The 26,763-nt window shown below is 36.8% G+C and overlaps 1 protein-coding gene across 1 annotated transcript in view; it reads right to left on the minus strand.

The window, feature by feature from the left end:
* Window positions 1-26,763, minus strand: part of LOC150100631 (fibrillin-1-like) — a 1,594,375-nt gene that overhangs the window by 1,443,990 nt on the left and 123,622 nt on the right. Inside the window, exon 5 of the mRNA XM_090401848.1 lies at window positions 12,686-12,880. Within this exon, the coding sequence (XP_090257974.1) occupies window positions 12,686-12,880 (195 nt within the window). The remainder of the gene's footprint in view (window positions 1-12,685; window positions 12,881-26,763) is intronic.

Genomic DNA, 26,763 nt, shown 5'->3' on the forward strand with positions numbered 1-26,763 from the left:
GCAAAACTGGGGAGAGCAATGCACAGTCAGGCTGATGTTAATGCCTTAGAAGAGGACTTGAATAGATTGCATGAATGGGCAGGTAAGTGGAACTATCAGTTCATCGTTGCCAAGTGTAAGGTTTTGGGATTTGGTAAGCAATGATGGGATGCAAAGTATACACTTGATGGGGAAGCTTTAACAGAAGTAGAGGAGATGAGAAATCTAGGAGTGATGTGTGATTAATGTGAATAATGGCAATGATGCGGAGAACCCTGACATGCAGAAATAGAGAGGTTATGATTCCATTATATAAGGCCTTGATCAGGCCTCTTGTGGATTATTGTGCACATATTTGGTTGCCAGGTTTTCATGGTGACAAGGATATGTTGGAAAGGTTACAGAGAATATTCACAAAGGTAGTCAGTGGTCTTTGGAATGTGGAGTACAGGGACAGATTAATAGAATGTAAGTTGTAAAACCTTGTGAATAGGAGGAGGAGAGGGATATTACTGAGACATATAAGTTAGTCAGGCATTGTTATCAGGTTAACATGGAAGAAATTTTCATAGAATAGGAGAGGGGGAGCAGAACAAGAGGCCATCTTTGGAAACTGTATAATGATGGTGTGAGCAGAGGAGTGAGGAAAAGGTTCTTTGCATGGAGAGTGGTTGGTGAGAGGAATGCATTGCCTAAGTGTGTTGTGAATGTAGACACAGTGAATCAGTTTAAGGAACTGTTGGATGAGCTTTGTGTGTGTGATAGTGTGTACTTCCCATGTTAAGTCTCTGATTCCATGGAGATGAAATATTAATAATAATAATAATCCCATATTCACATCAGCTATATCTCACACAAGATGGCACCTTGATGTGAGATAGAGGTGTGAGATAAATGCCTATCTCTATCTCACACCTCTAATGCACTATTTTCGTTGACATCCAGTTGAACTCTTTCTCTCTTTGGTTGTAATTTTAGTTTTAGGTTATTTGTTATGTCTCCAGTACTGTCATGACTTAGATCATTTTTTTACAGTGCTTCTAAATCAATTCAATCAGGGATTCTCTTTATTCTCCCATCTCGGAATCAATTACCTAATTTTCTTACTTCCTCTCCTCTTCTCTTTTATTTGTTCTCCCATTTTGTTTAAGATATCTTATATAAATGATATCTGTTTACATACTGTCTTAGATTAACTCTACTCACACTTTCTTAAATGCAGTATATGACAAGTTCCTTTCTAATATCTTCATTTTTAGTGTTTCTACCACTGATGCCATCTAGTCACACCCTTAATTTTTGTTGAAATCTCATATCTGTATCTCTAATTTTGATCAACTTTTGTGTAATTTCTAATCTAATTCTCATATCTATAAGTTTAACTGATTTACCATCCTGTATAGTGTTAGTGTAGTATTTTAGCTAATTTTTTCTTATTCCATATAAATTTATTTAACTGGCTTACAACCAATCCTGCTTTGCATATCCTATTATCTATTTCCATATTTAATTTGCCATCTTCACTAAAAATTCTGCCTAAATAGCTGAAATGTTTTACCTATTCTATAACTTAATCAAGAATGCAGCTGATTTTTTCTCATGTTCCTGCATTATGGTAGTTATTTAATTTAATTAAAAAGTTCCAAAGACTTATACTCTGCGATCTCAGATGCGAGACCCCTTGACACTTCTGCACAACATAGCAGACGAAGGCAAATCCATTCCAATAATAGGTTAATCAATGTGTTTTGTGGGATGAGTGTTTATTATTATATGTTGGAAAATTACCATTTCATTTGTGAAAATTCTAGTTTTTAAAGTGGTAACTATTTTGCTTGTACAATAGTTGGAAAATTTTACCTATAAAGCATGTGATTTCGCATGTTGGTGAGGAATTTGTGCATCGTCTTATTCCTTTCTCCCCTTCAACGCGAACTGACTCTTCTTGGCACACTGCCAACTGTGGTCGGACAGTATTGGATTTATTTAGGCATATAACACCATATAAATTTATCTGCATGAAGCAGAGTGAATTTTGATATTAGTTTTAACAGGTCATCCCTTTATTAGCATAACAGACCTCAGCAATTTTCCATCAGAAACTGGCGAATACCAACTGAGAGAGATGAGTAGCATGATCGAGGGTGAGAAAAACGAGTGATACGTGAATGAAAAAATAAAAGTAAGGCATGTAGTAGATTTGAAACATCGTGAAGTTTTCAAAGATGGTGTTAATCGAAAGGATGAATGTTCAGCAAGAGCAGGTAGCTTGCCAAGAGAGAGATACACGAAATGAAAGACGTGGGATGTATCAAGAACAATTGGAGAATAATGAAAGACAAAATTAGGCAACTGGAAACAACAAATACAAAGTGAATTAGAGTAGGACTGAGAGAGAGTTATGGGAAGGGAGGGGACAGGAGAACCAGTAAAAGAGGGAAAGAGAGAAAGGCAATATAGTGCTGGAACCAGGAATGGAGAGATGACAGGACAACAGGTAAGTGGAGGAACAAGAGAAAGAAAATGTAAGAAGAGAGAGAGAGAGAGACTGAGGGATGCAGACAAGCAAAGAAGAAACAGAGTGGTAAGAGGTGTGATATGTAGAGACTCAATGATGCATTGTGTACAAGATAGAATACCAGAGGAGTATTTACTTGGAGGAACGATAGATAGCTTGACTATGGTAATTAAGCAAGGTAAAAGGGTGGATGAGCCGATTGTGATGGTAGGCATGAATGACTTGAGAGGGTGCAAATTGGGTGGCAAGAGATCTGAGGTTCGTGCTTGATGTTGTACAGAAGAAGACTCAGAGAGGGAAGATAGTGTGTGTGACCGAAGTATGCCAATGAAGAGGTGTAGAGAAGAGCATTAATAATCAATAGTATAATAGCAAAATGTGTTGAAAGAGAGGCCTGGAATATGTAGATGCTTGGAGGGCATTTGTGTACAGTACAGGTTAAACAATACAGGTACTAGAACCTGTATTGTTTAATCTTTATATCAATGACATTGTTAATGGATTGCAGGGGGATATTCAGTTGTTTGCAGATGATGTGAAGATGGGAAGGATTATTAGTAATAGTGCAAATGTAGTAGCACTGCAAGAGGATTTGAATAAACAGATGGGCCAATGAATGGGAGTATCAGTTTAATAAGTTTAAGAGCCTCCGTAGCGCAATTGAAAGAACGACTGTACATTACCCTTCAACTCGAAAAGCCCTAAATTTGATTCTCGTTGTGAGGGGAGGAATCTTTATATGGACTTTTTTTCAACTGAAGGTGAGTTAGCTGATCTCATACGGAGATAGCAGGGTTTTTTCTCCCAGAAACTCGGGTTTTTTTATCCAGCATACAGACAAATCAGCCCTTCAAAACACACACACGCAATTTACAGACAAAAAATACTAGTTGTGGCAGTGAGTAGTAAATGGTATTGATGTAGATGATTGGTAGTAGAGGTTCAGTGTATTGGTGAAGATGAAGAATTATACAGTGATGAGTCTTCAGACTCCATGGAGATGTCATGAATAATAATAATAATGTAAATGTAAAGTGTAAATGTGAAGTTTGAGATACATCGATGGGAGGATGCATACTTATTGGAACAGTATTGGAGGAAGTGGAGGAGGCAAGGAATCCAGGGGTGATGATTGATGGAAACCTGAAATTCAGGGAACATGTTGCAAAGATGGTGAATGTAACCCAGAGGATTGCTGCAATACTAAGAAAGATGCTGACTGCAGAGATAAAAGAGTTGTCATTTCATTGTATAAAGCCTTGATCAGACCACACCTGGACTATCATAATCAAATTTGGTCACCAAGATTTGAAGGGGATAAAGTATTCATAGAAAAAGTGCAGAGGTAGATAACAAAGATGATATCAGGACTGGACAATGTTGGTTATGAGAATAGGCTGAAGGAATGTGGACTACAGAGTTTTGTATATAGAAGGAAAGGTGATATGATTTAATCGTGTACATCAATTACATTGTGATTTTCCTATCCATGCAAGTAATGTAATCATCTGTCCCAGAGTACATCATGTCCACTTCCACTGTACTCTGGCAAAAAAACGACGATGTCATACATAGAAAACAACAGTTATATAAGAAAATTTAAAGAAGCTGCTAATATGCTAAAAAACCCAACCCAATGCAATAAAAATCAAGGTTTAATTCTCCATCAAGTGTGGTCAGCTCTAATAAAAAATCTACCTCAATCTGAGCTCGGACTGTATTAACGAGAACAAGCACACGTGACATCTTCCAGTACTGTTCAACGTGAATAACGTTATATATCTGCATTCTGTTATTTGAGTTTTATGAATAGCCAGACGGTTATGATTTGTATTTATTAATTCTCTTGTTTAAACTTTAAGTTATACTATTTACCCCCTGAAGATGTAAATCCTACGATTTACGAAACTTGTTGGGAACTATTATTTCAGTGTTTTATAGAACTGAATAATAAAAAAATGTGGTGTAATCACCGAAATATGTCTTTTGAACCAATTAGCCACAGAAGTTTACGCCTGCAATGTTCAAAAGTAGTTACAGAGTTGATACTGGGGAGCACATTTCATTTGGTGGAACAGGGGAGTGAGAGAGCAAGGAAAAGAGGGGGGGGCATCCCTGGAAGTTGTGAGCAACAGGGTAATGAGTGGTTTCTTTGCATGGCGGGATGGTTGAACAATGGAAAGTATTGCCTGATGGAGGTGAGAGTGGTGAGAGCACAAACGGTCAATGGGTTCAAGGAGTGGACTTTGTGTTTTCTAGGATGGGCCTCCCACAATGAGTTTTGTGACTTCATGGAGGTCTGAATAACAGTGGAGTAGCATACATCTCAATTTGAAACCTGCTAACTTACTTAATTATAACTGCTAACTTACTACCTAAGTATAAGTTATTCATGACTTAATTTTCACGGTATTAACAACACCACAAACACTTTTATCAACAAAGATGTTTTGTGCTCTGATGATGCTGAGTTGAAAATCAGCGAAATATTAGCGTTAATAAAACATCTTTGTTGATAAAAGTGTTTGTGGTGTTGTTAATACCGTGAAAAATAAGTCATGAATAACCACCAACACCTAAGCTTATCTGTAAGATTAAGTATAAGTTACATATTGTTCTTCATAATGTTCCTATTTATGCCATATAAGTGTACTGGCTTTAACAGCTATTCTGTTGGCACTTTCTTTCCAGATCTACAAACCTAACATATAGATCCTTCCTACATTCCCATGATTTCTCAATCATCTGTCTTAAAGTAAAAACCTGATTCCAACAATCTTGATTTGGTATACCAGCTAGTTCTTCCTAAGTCTCTTCCACAATTTTTCCTCTCAGTATGCCTACATAAATTTTATCTAGGAAAATACAAAAGAAAATTCTGCTAACTCTTACATTATGCTAACAGAGGCAGTGCTCTCATCACAGTCAAGAATCTATCTTCTGATTAGGCCAGGCTTCTATACGATACACTGTAGCTAACATACTGGTATATCTTTGTGTTTGAGCATTTCATGAATACCATCTACACTACAGCTATCCTTCCATATTTAAGGATGCTGATGGTGATCTCACGTACTGATATGCACTCTTGATTGACATTTTCCACTGTACTTATTTATTTCATTTAGTAATCCTCCAGAGTAATTATCCACATATCTAGAATATCGTTATCTGCAGTTTTTATGTCATATTATCTTCCATTCCTGTTCAAGTACACTTATTTTTTTGCATTTCTAAGTTTCTTCCAATAACATCCAAAACATTTTTCCACGTCCATGGTATTTATTAATTATATTCTTTCTGGTCATTTCATGGCTTTAGTTCATCTACTTTTACACATAACTTACTTTCCTGCATTTATTCTATATTTTTAAGGGTACATACTGACTTACTTGCCAGGATCTTTTGATATGATCTCTCTCTTTCTTTTTTATTTTTCCAGGATGGCCTCTTTTAAATTACTGAATGAGCATCACAAAGAAGTGATTTTCCTATCCATGCAAGTAATGTAATCATCTGTCCCTCAATGAAGCAATCAACATTTTTTTTTCACATTTTGCTGCACAGTTTCTAAAACATGGTTCTTGTCATCATAATCTTTCACTTTTTCTCCAATATAATTTGCATCAACTATATGTTGACCACTTTCTATTTCTAATCTAGAATATCTACTACTAATCTACAATGTATGCAGTATGTATAAGTCCCATTGTTTAAGAATATGGCAGGTACAAGATAGGAATGTGTATTTGTGCATGAAATGCAGGTAGCAGGAGACGTCTCGATCTCAGGATTTAGTGGTAGCAGAGATAGTGGTTCAGAAATGGTGATTTTCAGTTTGTCAATACCAGTAGTGTGTTGGAGGACAGAGAGAATGTTAATGACCTACATAAAGATTTAGCCTTGGGCAGTTTAATGCAGTGATTCCCAAACTTATTTGCCTTACCACCCCCTTTTCGGAAAAAAAAAAATTATTCAGCACCCCCCCCCCCCCATAAACTACTTTCTAAGGCCTGACCAACTCTGCCTGATACATATAAAAGAAAATTGGATCAGCAGTTCTCGAGCTTTAAGCGAACAAACAGATAGATACAGAAACAAATTTGCATTTTATTATGCATCTAGTAGAGATTTTTGAAGTTTGGAAATAAGGCACCTTGGAACTGAAAATTTAAAATTTATTGAAATCAACAAAAGAAACATAAATTGCACATAAACATAGGACAAGTTGGAGCTGAAAATTTAATAACACCATTAGAATTAAGAAAACAAACAAACCATACATAAAATAGTAAATAACGATCAGTAATATAAAAACAATCCTAATGGGAAGGATGAGCCTGGTGTGCTGCTACCAATTTATTGATATATGGCTCTATATTTGTCAGCAGCATTCTTAACTCACCATGATCGGCTATTTGCAGTCTGTTTATTTTTTTTAGTTAAAAGATTTGTGACCGCACTGAACCCACGTTCCACTAAATATAATGATTGAAACGTGATGAAAAACTTTTTTACCACAGCCCACAATACAGGATAAAGTATGGGCATCTGCTTTTGCAACCAGAACTGCTGGTACCCGTTTTTGAATTTTAATTTCAATTCCTCATTTGTTGTTACTTCAATCAGTTCTTCTTGTAATTGTAAAGATTCTTCTGTGTTTGTTTTTGATGATAATTTTTTTTTTCAGCACCTAATTTTTGCACCTAATTTCAGCACCTTCATACTTTCATTGCCCCTTACTTCAATTCAACGTCCCCTTTTGCTCATGTGGCCTCTACCCCCACCACCACCCCCGAATTGCTCCAGCTCCCCCAAGGGGGAGAGGTAGTGGCCTCAAATTGGTGGTTCCCGCCCACTTTAGGAACCATCAGTTTAATGGATGGAGATGGTTTGGCTGATGGCCATGATTGTGGGTGGCACAATCATGGCCACCCACAATCATTGTCACTTGAAAGAAGAATGTGGAGAGAGAGAGAGAGAGAGAAGTGCTGGAACTGCTGAGAAAAGAGATGGAAGGAATGAAGATTGAGTTGAGGAGTATGAATGAAAATCTTCGAAGGACAGAGAGGTTGGCTAGCATGAGACGAATGAGAGTAGGTGTAAGAAAACAACATCAGAGAGCAAGGGGGGGGGGGAGAGAGAGAGAAAGGCAAGAGAATGAGGAAGACAGTGGAATAGAGGAAATTGCAGAAAGACAAGGGAGTGTGGCAGCAAGGGATAGTGAGGTGAGAGGGAGGAGAGAGAGAAAGAGAGATTACAAGGTGTAAGAGACAGGGATGCCAGTGAGAGAAAGATTAACAAACCTATTCAGAGTGTCATGTATAGAGATTTAATGATTCGAGGTGTGCAGAGTAGAGTGCCAGAGGAGTGCTTGCCTGGTAGAACAATAGAGGTGTGGCAATGGCAGTGAACAGGGGTGAAAGTGTGGTGGAGATGATGGTAATGGTTGGGACAAATGACTTGAGAGGTAGTATGAATTGTATAACAAGAGATTTGAGGTTGATCTTAGACATAGTGCAGCAGAAATGTGTCCAAGAAAAGATAGTGATGTGTTGCCCTGGTATGATAATGTGGATTGAAGAAGAGAAGTAATAACAAATGAGATTACAGTGAGAATGTACAGGAAAAGGGGTCTGGAATATGTGGATACATAGAGTACATTTGAGGATAGAAGGGAACTATATGCAAGAGATGGATTGCATTTGAATGCAGAAGGACACAGGCATTTGGAGAGACTGGATAAGTGAGGGTGTCAGTACAGGGAAACTAGAATTGCACAGGTCAAATGTTGCAGAGATGGCCTCCTGTGGGGATAGCGGCTTGAGAAATGAGAGGTGTACACTATATTACAGAGCCAGGTGGAATATGAGGGGAGTAATAATGAATATAAGAATGCTGGCAATACCCTGGTTTTTCTGTATACAAATGCTAGGAGCATTAAGAATAAAGGGAATGAGTTTGTGGCTTGACTCAGTCTCTCCACAGGTTGTCAGTATCAGTTAAACTTGGTTAACTGAGGAGGTTGTTCTAACAGGGATAGAAATCGAAAGGTACAGCATATTTTGGCAGGATAGGGAGGATAAATGTGGTGGGTCGAGTGTAACTCATGATAAGAGATGAATTGTGTGCTCTCAGGGTGGAGAATCTCAGTGGAAATAACACTAATTGGTTGAGAGTATATGGTGAGAGATGGATGTTCATAGGACAAGATATTTAGTGAGATGTTGCTACAGACCATGGAATAAATATACATGGTGATGAGCAGGAAATGTTACTCAGCTATAGTGATATAAACTGGGCAAAGGAGACAGCAGTAATAAGGGAACTGAATTTTTGGATTTCTTGAGGGACAACTGTCTTAAGCAGCATGTGGGGAAGGGAACACAATGATTCAGAGTTCTGGATTTGGTCACAACATCAGAGGATCTGATTGTGACTAAGATGGCATACTTAAGAAAAAATTGTTGACAGCAATAACAGATTGTATACCTCGAGTGAAGAAGAAGATATAATTTGGAATCAAATGGATGACAAAAGGAATAAAAGGGGAATAGCAGAAGAAAAAAGAGATTATAGAAGGCATATAAAGAGAGAGGTGGAGAACAGTTGCATGGGGAATATTAAGCTCAGCCTAGGAAAGTAACTGGTATTGTAAAGAGAGAAAAATTAGAATATGAGAGGAGATTGACACTGCAATCCAAGGAGGATCCCAAGCAGTTTTTTTTTTTTTTTTTTTTTTTGCTATGTGGTGATTAGGAGGGAAAAATGATAGTGGTCAGATTATCTTGTTGGGCGGAGATGGGAATCAGGTGATGACTGAAGCAGGATAGGGAGGATAAATGTGATATAGACGAGCTATTTAATCATCACTTTATTAGTGTTCCATCCAGTACTATAGGCTTTATTCCCAGAAGGATAATGAGTGGTCAAGTGTTAGAAGTGAATGAAGAGGATGTATTTGGAATACATCCTCTCATGTGTTTTGGAATACATCCGCTCATAGGGAATGTGCTATGGAACTGACTGTGCCATTAACTTGGCTGCTAAATGAAAGTCTTACAATGAGGGGGGGAGGTTCCTAGAGAGTGGAAGGAGGGTAAGATAGTACCACCTGCCTAAGAGCGGTGGTAGAATGGAGGTATCAAACCATATCCCTATTTGTATTTCTTCTGTAGTTGTTAAGATTTTGGAGAAATGAGTAACAACTCATATACAGAATTGAGTAGATGAGGATAATGTTATTTAAGCAAGACAGCATAGATTTGTTAAAGAGCACTCTTGTTTAGTAATTTGGTCATCTTTTATAATAGAGTAATAAGAACAGTGGATGAAAGTAAGGCATACATTGTCATTTTTTTTATTTTTCCAAGTCATTTGACAGGGTGCCACTTGACAAGCTGATTTTAAGTTGCATCATATGAATTTGGATATTAGGTTAATGGATTGGATTGGTGATTGGCTCTCTGACAAATATCAGAGAGCCAATCACCCAGTATCAGGGAGTAGGAGGGTTACAAGTGGAGTTCAGAAGGTTCAGTACTAGGACCACTGTTTGTCAATGATACTGTCACAGAACTACAGGAAGATGTTCAGTTGTTTGCAGATAATGTAAAGCTTGGGAGGGTTATTAGTAATAGTGCTGATGTGAAGAAGATTTGAATAAGCTAGAAGGATGGGCAAAGGCATGGGGATATCAGTTTAATGTAATGAAATGTAAAGTTTTAAAATTTTGGACTCACAGAAGAGATCTTGGGATAATATGGATAGAGATGAGGAAAAGGAAGAAGGATAAGGGGCCATCCTTGGAAGTTATAAACACAAAATTAACACTATAAACACACAAAATAAATTCAATGACTCTCTGATTTCTCACTAGAAAGAGATCAGAAGAATCTTGTATGTACCATGTACCAAACTATGTACCAAAAAATCTCCTCATCATCATAGCTTTCTCCTTGTGTTTTCAAGGTTTGTGCTCCGGAGTGACTCCTGTTCTAATTACTATTTTCTGCAGAGTATCTATCCTGAATTTTGGAAATTAGCATATGTTCAACCTATTCCTAGAAAGGGCAACACATATTTAGCATGAAATAATGATCTAATTTCTCTCACACTTCAATTCTTTCTAAAGTAATGGAGAAAACCATTAACACTTCTATGTTACCTGGAACCTTCTCAACTAATAATTACCAGTATGAATTCTACCAGTGTTAATCAACAAGAGATTCTTTCATATTATCTGCCATTAAACAAATACAACAGAAAACTTTCGAAAATTTCAGAGTCTGTTTTGTGCCTTTTGTGCTGGGTTACCAGCTTTCTCTCTGGTTGCACACTATGTGCAATGGTGCATGGATTTTATCCTCAGACTTTGCATTTAATGCTGGGTTTCCACAAGGCTCTGTGGAACTTCATTCACTTTGAATGAAGCTGGCTCCTATAGCAAACAACCATAAAATCCTTATCAAATTCCATAGTTCTGGTTGGTGGGCAGGTTGGACTGGGTAGTTAGTGTATTTGATCTCCAACCAGTATGATGCAGGTTCAAATCCAGCACATGAATGTTTGTGCTTTGTCTTTTAGGTGGGAGGTGAATTTCACTGGCTGGTGGGAAACCATTATCTCACTTATCAAGCACTTTTCCAACCACTGAAGCAGCTTGAAAAAGTTCCATGTTTGGTCTCTAGAGAAGACTATGTAAAAAATAAATAAATATAAAAAGTAAATAAAATAATAAAAAATGACAAAAAATGATTTAGCCTGCCCAAAGACACACTGATGTATTTCAGCTACAGATTTACAGACTTTCATGGGTGGGGGACAAAAAAAATAATACATACATACATACATACATATATATATTTATATATATATATATTTTTTTTTTTGCAAGGTTCTTGTTAGACAAGCATGTCAAAGGTATATTAATCTTGGAAAGATTTTCTTAATAAATGAGTGCTGTCATCCAGTCTTATGATTTTATGAATATATTAGTATTTCATGCTGCAGTTACCACATGAAATGTTAACTACATCCTCTTCAGTTGTTACCTCCTACCATTTCTGCTGGCCTGCCTGTTTGCCATCACTACCGTTTATGTTGTTTGGCAAACAACACACTGCTGGTAATAAATTTAGTTTAATCCTTTATCCAAGTGTGAGCAAACAAAGCTTGCACCTGAAAGTATCTTCAGGACTGGGGTAAGATAGTACAACACCGGGCAACTCATTGCAAAGGTGGACCAAGCTAACATCACTCCTGTCTCAGCATCTCCCATAATACAAAACACATCTCCTTGTGGATATGTATAATGTTATGCATTAAGGGAAGGGCCACTATAGTCTAATCAAGTGAAAAATAAACTTTCAACATATTGTTGGGAGTGGTATATTTTAGTTGCTGCTCATACTGTACATTTTGCTTTCCTTATTTTTCCTCATTTGTGTACCTTTCCTGAGCAAATGCCAATAGTGTCACCTTAGAAGCCTACTCTTTGTATTCCTAACATTAATGCTTATTGTCACTCACTTTAAAATGGCACTAGGCCATTTTACTTCTGGACTGCCTGCTTAATTTAAGAAACTAATAGGAATCAAACTTGTTTTAAAAAATATATTTTCATATGCCAGTGTAGCCCTGGAGAAATTGGCACCTGCTTATATAACATTAGACCACCAGGGAAAAGATTGTTATAGGTGTGATTCTAGCCAATGACTTAAGGAACCCTCTTTTTTTTTTTTTTTTTTCAGCCAGTTCTCAAGTTAGTTAATCTCTCATACAGGAAAGTAGAGTTTTTTTTTCCAATCCTAGAATCAACTTCACATCTCAGAAAAATCAACCATAGAACTCACACTATTTCGGAAAATAATGTTTACCTGTTAGGATGTAGGCTCATGAGATGTGGTAGTTGCATGCCATAATTCCCCCTCCCTCACACACACTCATTCTGATGAAATCGGAATCACCAAGAAGCCTTGAGTTCAGTTATCAATGAAGGCTAAAAGTGGAGACTACCTGCTAGTAATTTTCCAAAAATTAATTACGATTGCTTACTCCTCCTGAGAATAAAAGGCATTATGGAATTTTTATAACTTAAATATTTTTACTTTAAAATCCATATATAAAGAACATAATGCAAATTCAATAAATTTATTTTTTAAAGAGTTCAAAAATTATTAGTTTTACCTTGACATGATTTAGACTGTATATTGGTGATGAATCCACGGTCACAGTCTAATTTTGATGGACAGTACTCACATGGATGTCCCCATGCCACACCCACAGTTGAACAACATAACTGTTTTGTACAAATCACCCCAGTTAGTTGACCGGCACAGAACTGATTCAGCACTTTCCGAAAACAAGGGCCTGTTCTGTAGTCTGGTATTAAAAAAAAATTGTGATATGCAACATAACATTTATTACTATCTGTCTTGAATAATAGCAAATGTTATTTAAGCTATAATTGTTTTAATAAGCAGACAGAATATATTATACATTCCTTTTAAATTAACAAGAAAGGAACACATTAATTTTTTATCTAAAAATCAAAGATTTAAACTCTCATGGTGAAAGCTTAGGGAGACCTCTAATTTAGAGAAAATAACAGGAATAGAAGAAAAGAGCCTAAAAGCTTTCAGCTGGAATCAAAAATATTTTATAAAAATTTAGTAAATGTTCATTATTGCACTCGAGAATTTATCATTCATACAAAACCTTAAACTCATTCACACTCGTAGCATTCACAGCACATTATAACAATACATTCTACTCACAAGTCCACCCATTCTCCATGTAAAAAATCCAGTCCTCATTTCCATCTTCACCACACTTTCACGATTTCCAGGGATGACCATTGCATTCCAACTTCCACTATATGTATAATCCTGTTTATATTAATCTGATAAAATTCCACCAGTAACTTAAACATCGCTATCATATTACTTCAATTCTACCCAACACTAAACTCTGCAATTTACAGTGAGTGCCCCCAATAACCAAAAGGTCTGATATTGCCTTAGTTGTTGCTGCTTTCTAAACCATCCACCCTCTGTAGCTCAGTCGGTATCAACCATCTTTCAACCACCTCATCAAGCACTTATCAACCACCTTTCTATCCAATGCCCTTTAGATGGAAAGATCTTCATTTGAATCCCATCCAGAAAGATCCAAGAACCTTTAGCAGGGTTTTTTCCTCATGCAGAAGTGGCAGAGTTTTTCCTCCAGGAAACTCTGAAGAGTTTTTCAACCAGCAAAACCAGCCTCATAGCCATAGTTTCTTTGGCCATAAATCAAAACAATCAACCAACAAATCTGGACAATCTCTAGGTTTCCTCGTCACAATGAAAACTCAAGTCACCAAATATGAGCACAATAGGCCATGTGTAGTGCCAGCTTTATATAACAGCACAACAACCTCCTTATCCCTACTTATCAGTAAGGCTCCTTATCATAGCAGAAAATGTGCTATGCAGTCTTTACAACACTTGCAAGATGTCCTCTGAACTTTAGGCCACTGTCAATCATGATCCCCAGATCTCAAATCTCCTCCACCTCCTGAAGAATAGTTGCACCAATACAGTGCATAGTCCTATATCTTTGGACTCAAAAGTACAGCTTGTACTTATCAACAACTGCAACCCCACTCATTAATCCAAGGCAATGGCAATGGTGAGGTTGTTATTTAAGCAAAAGATTCATACGAAAAGGATGATGTGGAAGAAATACCATTATGAAAATTATAAGCAGCAGGTCAGAAGAATAATAACTGTTGTATGGAAAGCTAAGTCTGAGTATGAAAAGAAAATGGCTCTGTAAGCTAAAAGAAAGAATGAATATGTAAGAATAACTCTACTGAATGCATATGGTGTAAGGGTGACAGATGCAATGTTCATCTAATTAGTGCGCATTTTGCTAAAAGCTATCAACTTTGTGCATGCAATATGGAATTCACTGCTACCTCTTTATACTTCAGGTATGAAGAGAAGGTATTAGAGGTGTTGCACAAACTGAATAAGAATTCAAACAGTAGGGAATGGTGGGATATCAGCACAGGTGCTATAAGCATGTTCAGCTGAACTGGCTATTCCTTTAACCAGGCTATATAACTTGAGTCTCTGAACAGGGACAATTCCACAAATTGTCCTCCTGTAGAATCGTATGTATGGTAATCCTGCACAAAGGTACAAAGACTGATGTATCCAACTGTCGACCAATCAGTATCAGGAGTAGTGGTGAAGATTTTGGTGGTGAACAGTCAGTTAGTCAGCCATCCTCTTATCCACACTAAAATATTAGTGTGGATAAGAGGATGGCTGACTAACTGACAGATATCAAAAAATGGTCATCATCATCATCAAATTCCTGCCATGTACCCTCAAGGGGTGTACAGGATATGACAGTACTACATGAAAAAATTACATCATTACTAACTTCCTATCTACAATTTTCCTCCAAATCAGTCTGTTACTTGTCAAGACTCCAACATTATCAGATCTTATATTTCTATCGTCTAAGGCACTTTGTACCATATCAATCCACCTATATCTTGGTCTTCCTCTGGGTCGTTTTCCTGCCAACCTGGCAGAGAACACTTGTTTTGCTAATCTTTCCTCTCCCATTCTATTTAAGTGACCATACCACCTGAGATTAGCTCTGCTAACGCATTCATGGATGCTGACAATGTCAAGTTCTTTCCTAATATCCTCATTTTTAATATGATATTGCCATTGATGCCATCTGTTCACGCCTCTAATCTTTCTCAGGACTCTCATATCTGCGGTCTCTAGTCTTTGGTCAAGTGTTTTACTTCTGACCCAGCTCTCAGATCCATAAGTTAAAACTGGTTTGAACACTGTCTTGTATACAGCTAATTTAGTGTTCCGACTAATTTCTTTCTTATTCCATATGAATTTATTCAATTGACTTCCCACCATACCAGCTTTGCTGATTCTGTTGTCTATTTCTATATTTAATTTACCATCTTCAGTAAAAATCGTGCCTAAGTAGCTGAAATGTTTTACTTGTTCCACAGGTTCTCCATTCACAACACAGTTGACATTTTCAACGATTCTGCCTATTTTCATTGTCTTTGTCTTTTTATTGCTGACCTTCATACCATATCTATTACAACAGCTATTCAATTTAGTCAGAGAATCTTGCAGACTTGTAGTGGATTTATTTAGAAGTATAACATCATCCGCATAAAGCAAAGAGCTGACATTAACATCTCCAATTTTGATATCAGGTTTAATACCACAATCCTTCATAATGTGATCCATAAAGATAATGAATAAGAGAGGGGATAATGTACATCCTTGTCTCACACCAGATTTAACATTAAACCATCTTCCTGTACTTCCTTCAATTCTAACTGCTGACTTACAACTCAAATAAAGACTACGTATTGCTTGATATAATGCCCCTTTGACACCATATAACTGCAGCGTATTGAATAGCTTCTCTCTTGCCACCTTGCCATATGCCTTTTCCAAATCGACAAAACTTAAATACAGATCTGTGTTATATTCCCATGCTTTCTCGACTATTTGTCGTAAAGTGAAGATCCGATCCTGACAGCCTCTATTTGGCCTGAATCCAGCTTATTCTTCACCAAGCTTTTCTTCCACAATTCTTCTCAACCGTTTCTCAAGTATACTTGCATAGATCTTGCCAGGAACACTCAGTAGGGAAATACCTCTGTAATTCTCACATTCAGTTTTATTTCCCTTTTTATATATGGGTACTATGCGAGCTCTACTCCAATCATTGGGAATCCGTCCCTCTGTCCAGGCTTTCTGAACTATGCAGTGCAGCCACTGTAAGACTTTTATGCCACCATACTTCAGCATTTCTGGTCGAATATCATCTACTCCTGCTGCCTTTCCACATTTCAAGCCTTTGATGGCTTTTTCTACTTCAAGTATGGATATGTATTCCTGACTGCATGCCTGGTCAGTGTTTTTTATCATTGTGCTGTCATCACTGCTAGTTTCATTTAGCAGTTTTTCAAAGTAATTACTCCATACTTCAAGGATATCTTGTTCTCCTGTTTTCATGTCACCTTTATCATCTCTAACTCCTTTTACAGCACTCTTTCCTCCATTCCTAAGCTTCTTCAACAACCTCCAGAATATTTTGCCACCTTCTTGATATTTATTTTCTATATTCTTGCCAAAGTCCTCCCATGACTTTTGTTTAGCTAGTTTTACACACTGTTTAGCTTTCTTACATTTGTCTCTGTATTCTGTAAGAGTAAAAGCTGACTTATTTGCCAGGAACTTTTGATATGCTTTCTTCTTTTCCTTCACCGCCTCTTCAACTTCCTGCATCCACCCGGGAGTTCTGATTTTTTTATCCTTGCACACAACCTCACCACATGCCTCTCTGGCAGAATCAATCAATGTTTTCTTCAGAGTTTGCCACTGAATCTCCAAGGTTTGATTCCTGTTCTCAAACTCTTTCATTTTCTTTTCAATAATCTTTCTGTATTTTAGTCTACAGTTCACATCTGAGAGCTGCTCAACTTTTATTCGTTTTAAAACTTACTTACATGTTATTCTTTTCAATATGCAATTCAATTTTATCCTGCTCAAGACTAAATAGTTATCACTTCCAATTCCAAATCCTCTGTACACTCTGGTGTCCTGCACCAGGGAGAAAACATCACTATCAACAATAACATAGTCAATGAGACTTTTCTTATTCCCAGCCTCTTCTCTCCATGTGAATTTGTGCATATTTTTATGTTGGAACATGGTGTTAGTAATAACCAGTCCATGTCCTGAGCAGAAATCCAACAGATATTTGCCATTATTATTAGCTTTGCTCTTTTCTCCAAATTTTCCCAAAATATTTTTGTATGTCTCACAATCATTTCCTACTCTGCTATTTAGATCCCCAACAAGGACCAACTTTTCCTTTTTCATTGTGTCAGTTGCTTTTTCTAAAGCCTCAAAAAATTCCTCCACTTCTATCTTAGTAGAACCTTCTGTGGGACCATAGGCACAAATAAGTCTCATTGTCCAGTTCCCCATTCTCATATTTGCCACACATTACTCTACTTGAGACCGACTGCCATTCAAGAAGATTAGCCTCGTATTTTGTGTTGAATACTATGGCTACTCCTTCTTTTCCTTGATTGTCATTGCCTGAATATAACATTTTGTATTTATTGCTCAGAAAGATCTCACCAGTTTAAAAATGGTATGTGGTGGATATGAGTATGCAAGATTTAAGATAACCAGTGGTGTACCACAAGGATCAGTCCTTGGTCCACTGTTATTCAATCTGTATATTAATGACATTGGGAAGGATTTGACAAGTGACATAATGTGACAAGGGTTACTACAATTTGTAGACCGTGTTATATTCCGTGCTGTATAAGTACCACATTATACGAGGGTTACCTGTACTAACCATTTAAAATTATACATATTTAGAAATTTATGTACATTTAATCATACAAATACAACATTTATTTTACAAATGATATTCTATATTTTTCAATTTAGCTACTTGAATACAAATTTACTATTTCTAGATATACACAAAGCTTGATTCTGTATCACTTTTGACTCTGTTAAATTTTAATAAAAAAATTAGAAGTCATAGGAATACGATGGTTCAAAAATTACTTAAATGCCAGATCACAAATTGTAAAAATAAGCAACAGCTATAGCAGCTCCAAAACAGTAGACTGTAGTGTACCACAAAGATCTGTCTTGGGACCAATTTTATGTAATATTTATATCAATGACTTCTGCAATCTTAAACTAAACAGTAAAATAAATACTTTTGCAGATGATACAGTACTAATTTTCTCTACAGACACAGCTGAACAAATGAAAACCATCGTGAATGCTGATCATTTGAAAGTAACAAATTGGTTCCAGTCAAACAAAATTAGTCTGAATGTCTCAAAAACTAAATACGTAAATTTTAACTTGCGAAATACAACTGGAAAAATGAACTTCACTGCACAATTAATTTTGCACGATTGGAATTGCAGGATAAATTCATATTGCAACTGCGAGAAAATAGAAAAAGTCAGTGTAATAACTTAATTGGGATTAAAAATTGATAGTAGTTTAAGCTGGAAACTGCATATTACCGATGTCATAAATAAAGTATAAGGATTATGTTAAACAGATTTTACTACCTAAACAGATTCTTAAATTTAAATATGCTAAAAATATTATATTCTGCTGGATTCAAAGCACACTACAATATGGTATATTAAGTTGGGGAGGAATCTATCGCACTACGCTGAAACCTTTAGTCTCGACTCAGAATAAAGTGATTAAAATCTTAACTGGAAACAAATATAATGATACTGCAATGTGTAATAAATACACCATACTAAACATACCTTAGATATTTATACGTCTATAGGGTACTATTATTCATAAAAAATGACAACGAATACGTAAATATCAAACAAGATGCTTTCCTTAGTAGAAATAAGGGTCTAAAATATATAGTTCCAAAAGAAAATAAAGAAGCAATACATAAACATTATACTTATTTAGCGCCAAAAGTATTCAAAGCACTACCTTTAACAATAAGAAATGAAACTAACCCAAACAAATACAAAACTCTAATCAAAGAGTATTTATTTTCCCACAGAAATGAGTATTCTGTGTTCAAAATAATTGTATAAATTATTGCTTTTTAGCATATTTGTATTCAAAGATCATAAAAATTTTAATGCTATTTAACTGCTTTATTTTGTTTGTAATTAATTGTTATGCAACTTTCTCTGTACATATTAGCATGTCTCCGCGATTTTATTATGTAATTATATTATAATAATATGTAATATGTATATTATATGAATGTACATATATGTATATAATGAAAATGAATTACATAAATTTTTGTAACTTTATGCATATCGTAACCTGGATGAGCTGTTGCTCTCTTAGGTTACACATATGATTGTTCAACATTATGTACTATTATAGGAAATTTACAAATAAATTTTACTAGTTAAAAAAATATAAAAAATTCTACCCTATGGTTCTTCTTTATGAACTGGTCAATAACATCATCATAAAAAGTTGGTTGTAACTTCATTTTCTCAAGCAACACGCACACTTGTAAAGGCTGCTGAAGCTCACTGGCTAGAGCTACGTTGACTGAGTATGGCCTGTGGTTATAAGCAACAGAGTGAGACACGTGAAATGGCTATGCGCGCACATGCAATCACAGTGCCGCTGCAAGGACCTGTAAGCTCCTACAACCGAGCAAGCCAAGGTAGCTTTGACTAGATGAGCAAGCATCAGCCTTTGATACACAACGCAAAGAAAGCTCAATTATTGCCATGCAAGCTTAAGACGTCTTCTGTCTATAAAAATAAAAGCCTAAATAGGATGCTTATAAATGTATGTTTTTTTAACAAATAAATAGTACTTCTTTCTCAATTAATCAGCTTGCACAGCAAGCATAGCAAGCATGGAGAATTCGCCACTGGATAGGCCTATAGTTTGATGCTTGAGTTCTATCAGCTCCTTTATGAAGTGGCATAATCTTGCCCTTCTTCCACTCCTTAGGAACTTGACAGAGTGCAAGACTCATATTAAAAAAATATGTCAAGGCAGGTGTTAACTCCCTGACACATTCCTTTAGAATACGTAGTGATATATTATCAAGTCCCACAGCCTTATTTACATCTAGTTTGCTCAACTCCCCCATACACCTCTTGCTCACTTATCAGTCTCTTCCACATCATCAACTGCTCTCAATCTCTCCGTGAAGTCACGTTCATAAGATTGAAAGACCTTTATGAACTGCTCATTAAGTATCTCCACCACACCTTCTGCAACAGCTGTCTTTATACCATTTTCTCCTATCAATGTCATCCTTCCATAATGATTCTTTCTTTTGCTGGCTACATATCGAAAGAACTCCTTAGGCTTTCTTTTTCTAACTACTTTCTTTTTCTAACTACCCCTACCAAGTCATGCTGTCTATCAAAGAAAATACCATTGTTGTCAACCTAATTTTGGATCCTAGTTCTCACAAGCCTCTCCAACAAGTTAACTACAACACCTGACATACAGATAGGCCTATAGTTTGATGTTTGAGTTCTATCACCTCCTTTATGAAGTGGCACGATCTCTTGCCCCCCCCCCTCCACTCCTTAGGAGTGGAAGGAGGGCAAAACCACCTGCCTTGCCTGGTCTTTGTAATCCTCATGGAATTAGTTATTACCACTTCTCTTATGCTGTCTCTGTAATGCTCTTTTTTTCTGTATTCGCATGCTTAATCTCTTTATTCACTAATTTCACACCTACCTTATTTAACCTTCTTACCCTTGGAATACATTTAGACATTGCATCTACTAGATAGTTTTTGAAAATCCCCCAAGCTGCATTGATCTCTTTTCCAGCTAATTCCTCATTCCATGCTACACCTGCAATTGCCACATTCCACCCTTGCAGTTCTAGTTTCCCTAGCTTAACACACTCATTTGTCCAGAAGACAAAAGTCTCTCCAACTGTCTGCATTCTTCCATGTTCAAATGTAATTTTTCTCTTGCATACAACTCCCTTCTCCACAAATGTACTCCATTCATCCATATACATCTACCATTTCTTCCTACACATATTAAAACCACAGAATAGTGGAAAATAAAGTTGACCCTTGAACAACAGGTTTGAATTGCACAAGTCCACTTACAGACAGATTTTTTCAATAAATATTTTGGAAAATTTTTTGGAGATTTGCGACAATTTGAAAAAACTCACAGATGAACTGCGTAGCCTAGAAATATTGAAAAATTAAGAAAAAGTTAGGTCTGTCATGAATGCATAAACTATATATAGAAACTAGTCTATTTTATCATTTACTACCATAAAATATGCATAAATCTGTTATAAAAAGTTAAAATTTATCAAAACTCACACACAAACAATTACAGACCATACATAGCACCATTCATAGTCAAGAGTGAGAAATGTAAATGAACATAAAGGTGCAGTATTAATTTTATAAATTTTGATTCCAGTTGGTCTTTTAGTTGTTCAGATGCATGAGACTGATGCATCTGAACAACTAAAATGATGATATAATGGAGATAGGGCATTTTCTCCATCTCTCCTACTAACCATCTATCTTTTCTTTCTTTAATAACATCTGACCCTCTTGCACTCTGTACTACTCTAGACCTATGATGATCATCTCATCATCACTTTTCACCTCAATAAAAGTCGAAAGTGGTCTGGATAGTAATCCTCTCCATAATGCTCAGCAATATACAATTACAAAAGGTAATATTGAAAAAGTGTGCTGGGCATCATGGATAACTAAGGCAAATGATATAAAATCAACAGCTTCTATATATAGGATGTCCCAAAAGTTACTTATACTTGGGTGAAACAGTGTGAATTTCAAATAAATTTCATTAAAACAAGTATATTTATTCTTCTTTAATTTTTTTTTAATTTAATTTAAAAAACATTAATTTTTTAATGTTTTATTTTCAGACCCATAAAATGTTGTGAAAATCGTTGTGAAAAATGTGAAATTTGACAGAACTTTTCAAGGAGGCTTCATAGACCATTTTCTACAGATGATGCAATTAAAGCACTGGTAAATAAGTTTAAAGAACTGGGTCTATGCATGATGAGGGAAATGTACCACCCAAGATCTAGGTCCTCCAAACATAATCCACCAATTAGAAAAGCACCTGTTGAGGAGGTATTCCTGGATGGTTTGAGAATGATGACGTTGTTCTTCAGGTTACTGAAACACTATACTTTCAAGAACATCATCATCAAAAAAGTTGCAGTTGAAGTTTTGTGGAAACAACAGTTACTGTGACTGTTGCTACCACAAAAAAGAAAGTCCATAAATTTTTGATTTTGTCATCCCAAGCAATACGTTTACTTTGGGGGTGGGGGGTCTCTTTGCCATTCTGTTAACTCAGATGGTTTTTTGGAAGCCCAGAAATCATTATTATTATTATGTAAGCTTATCCTCAGATAAGCTTACATATAAGCTTCAAGGATGAAAGCAGAGAAATTAGTCCTCATCCAAGATGTATCATATGTAACCAAATGCATGTAATGTACGTATCACAGGTAAACCAATGTATGTGATGTATGTATTATATGTAAACAAATGTATGTAATGTGAGTATCATATGTAAACAAATGTAAGTAATGTATCATAGGTAATCAAATGTATGTAATGTATGTAATAACTGTAACAAAAGTATGCAATATAGAGTGATTATATCCATTGATATTGTATATAGAGAGTGTAAAATTGCAAAGAAACATCTGTAATAATCATCATTATGAATGTTATAGTAATATATGTTGTAAACAGGTATTGTTATTATTATTATTTTAAAAAACTTTATGTATGAGAAAGTATTTGTTATGCATAATTGTGTTCATATAATGTATGTAATTTATCTGAGAAATAATAAAAATGTTAAAAATAAATAAAATATAATAAAAAAATAAAATTAAGGACAACTCCAAGGAGTCCTTAGACTCATCGAGGGAGATCCTAAACATCATATCAAGAACTATTCAGAATTTGTACAGTATCTACCATACTTTGCTTTGAACTCATTCACTGTCATGGCACCCACAACAGACTATCGCAGCTTATTCCACTCATTCACCACTCTCCAAGTAAAAAGCCTAGAGACCTAGTTCTAACACCATTGCTAACTACACTCTTGCTCAGTTTCCATTGATGGCCCCTAGTTCTCCCACCACCAGACCTGTTCCGAAAAATTTTTTCTGAATTAATCTTGTAAAAACTCCTCAGTAATTTGAATGAGTCACTCATATCACCCTTTTTCCATTCAACCAATTTCTGTAACCCACAAATCTTCAACCTGTTCTCATTCATAAAGTTCATTCCATAGACCAGCCACCATCTTGGTCACTTGCCTATGGATCCTCTCTAACTCCTCCCCATCACCAAAAAACCCCAGCACCCAGATCTGCAAACATTAGTCAAGATGAAGTCTTATCAAGGCTCAATAAAGAGAAACAATAAACTGCTTGTCTCTACTCATCAAAGTATTCTTCAGTAATCAAGTGATCTGATGAGCTGATTTAGCCACTTTTGCTATTTGCCCACTAAACTTGAACTCCCTATCCACCAACACTCCCAAGTCTCTGGCTTTATCAATTTTCTGGAGTATGGTTCCACCAATGTGGTACACCGTTGATAATCTCTTTACTCCAAAATGCACAACCCTGCACTTTGCCACATTAAACCGACATCCATTCTCCTTATCCCAGTCTGCAAAAATATCCAAATCATCCTGCAAAATTTTGATATCATGTGTATTCACTATTGTTCTATCCAACTTTGCATCATTGGCAAATAAATGAACAGTTCCTCTCAGATCCTTTCCTATATCATTAATAAACAGATTAAATAATAATAATAATAATAATAATAATAAATACCAGTGGTCTAAGAACAGAACCCTGCGGCACACCACTAGTCACAGGCCTTCTTTTGGACTCGACTCCTGAATAAACTGCTCACTGATATCTCTCCATCAACAACCCTCCTATCCATCTCACCAACCATCACTATATCCATCCCCATGTGCTTCAGTTTACTGATTAGAATTCTATGTGGTATCCTATCAAAGGCCTTAGCAAAGTCCAGCAATAACACTATAAATTCATTACCTTTATCCAATTCAGCCATCACTGTATTATAAAACGTGAGCAAGTTACTGAGGCATGATCTACCCTTCACAAAACCATTCTGCCCGCCATACAGTATCCCATTTCCATCTATCCATTCCTGTATTTGCTCTTGACCAACTTCTCCAATATCTTGACAATGGCTCCTGATATGTTGGTAATTTGCACCAGCAATCTTGGAGCCTCCTTTATGCAATGGAACTATTTTCCCCCTCTTTCCACCCGAGGGGTGGAAAGAGGGGGAAAATAGTGTACCTGCATGTGCCTGCAAGTCACCTTTCTCCTTAAATTCCCTCCACAGTTGTTTCTTTTTTTGCAGCCCAAGATTAATGGTGTTATTCATCCATTTAACTCCCACTTGATTTACTCTCCTGACTCTAGGTATGCAGTCAGCCATTACCTCCCTCAAACGCTCCTTTACCACTTCCCACGCACTATCAACATCCAGCCTTTGCAGTTTTATCTGCCATGGCACTGATCCAAGCAATCTCCTAAGCTTGTCATACTTACCAGGACTAATCCAGAGCTGAGACTTAGACTAAACAATATGGTCAAGGGTACCAACAATTCCTTTGCTGCTTCATGTAAGACTCGAGCTGGTATACCATCCAATCACACAGATGTATTCACATTAAGGTTCTGCAATATGCTATTTACCTTCATTTCATTCACCTCAGTTCTTGTATAAGCCATCAGTTCCCTCATTCCTGCAATATCACTGCCTGGATGATATATTCTTGCAAAGTGTTCACTAAGTAATTCTACTATGTCGACTGACTCAGTTACCTTCCTACCATCGGCATTCCTTAAAATCATTCTGCCATATACATTTTTTCTTTTACTTGCAGCATATTATTATTATTATTACGGGCAACTCCAGGGAGTCATTAGACTCATCGAGGGAGGCCCCAAATCATTTTCATCACAACTATTCGACATTCATACAGTATCTATCATACCTCGCCTTAAATTCATTCACTGTCACAGCATCCACCACAGACTCAGGGAGCGCATTCCACTCATTCACTACTCTAAAAGTAAAGAACCCAGCTCTAACACCTTTACTAACCACACTTTTTCCCAGTTTCCATGGATGTCCCCTAGTCCTCCCACAACCAGCCCTGTTCTCAAAAATATCTTCTGAATTAATTTTATAGAAACCCTTCAGTAATTTGAATGTCTCAATCATATCTCCCCTCCTCCGCCTATCAACCAATTTTTGCAACCCACAAATCCTCAACCTGTTCTCATACGGTTCATTCCACAGACCTGCTATCATCTTGGTCACTCGCCTCTGGATCCTCTCCACCTCCTCCCCATCAAGAAGAAACCTAGGTGACCAAATCTGAGCACAGTAGTCGAGATGAGGTCTTATCAAGGCTCGATACAGAGGAACAATAACCTGCTTGTCTCTGCTTGTCAACGTATTCTTCAGCAACCAAGTGATTTGATGAGCTGATTTGGCCACTTTTGCAATGTGTCCCCTAAATTTCAATTCCTTATCCACCAACACTCCTAAATCTCGTGCCTCATCAATTTCCTGGAGCACGGTTCCACCAATGCAGTAAACTGCCTCCCATCTTTTCACCCCAAAATGCATAACCTTACATTTTGCCACATTAAATTGACATCCATTCTCCCTAGCCCAGACCTCCAATCTATCCAAATCATCCTGCAAAATTTTGACGTCATCTGCATTCACTATTGCCCTACCCAACTTTGCATCATCCGCAAACAAATGAACTGTTCCTCTCAGATCCTTTCCTATATCATTTATGAACAAATTAAACAGCAGTGGTCCAAGAACAGATCCTTGTGGTACACCACTAGTCACAGGCCGTCTTGTGGACTCTACTCCTGAGTAAACCACTCTCTGATATCTCTCCGTCAACCACCCTCCTATCCATCTCACCAACCCTATGTCCATTCCCATATGCTGCAATTTACTGATTAGAATTCCATGTGGTATCCTGTCAAAGGCCTTAGCAAGGTCCAGCAGAATCACTGTAAACCCATTACCCTTATCCAGTTCAGCCGTCACTGTGTTATAATACGTGAGCAAGTTACTGAGGCATGACCTACCCTTCACAAAACCATGCTGTCCCCGATACAGTATCCCATTTTCTTCTATCCAATCTTGTATTTTCCTCTTGACTATTTTCTCTAAGACCTTGATAATGATTCCTGTTATGCTGATTGGCCGGTAATTTTCAACAGCAGCCTTGGAACCACCTTTGTGCAGTGGAACTATTTTCCCCTCTTTCCACCCCCTTGGGACTGACCCAGTCCTGAGGCTCAAATTAAACATAATGGTCAAGGGCACTGACAATTCTTTTGCCGTTTCACGTACGACACGAGCTGGTATACCATCCAATCCCACAGATGTATTGACATTGAGGTTCTGTAACAGACTAGTTACCTCTACCTCATTCATCACAATTCCAGTATAAGCTGTTGGTTCCTCCATTTCCGCAAGGCCACCACCTGGATGATATACTCTTGCAAAGTGCTCGCTCAGTAATTCCACAACATCGACTGATTCAGTTACCTCCCTACCCTCAGCATTTTTTAAGA

This window comes from Typopeltis vanoorti, chromosome 12 (assembly GCF_054136105.1).
Source record: "Typopeltis vanoorti isolate ZY-2024b chromosome 12, IOZ_Tvanoo_1.0, whole genome shotgun sequence".
Classification (NCBI taxonomy): domain Eukaryota; kingdom Metazoa; phylum Arthropoda; class Arachnida; order Uropygi; family Thelyphonidae; genus Typopeltis; species Typopeltis vanoorti.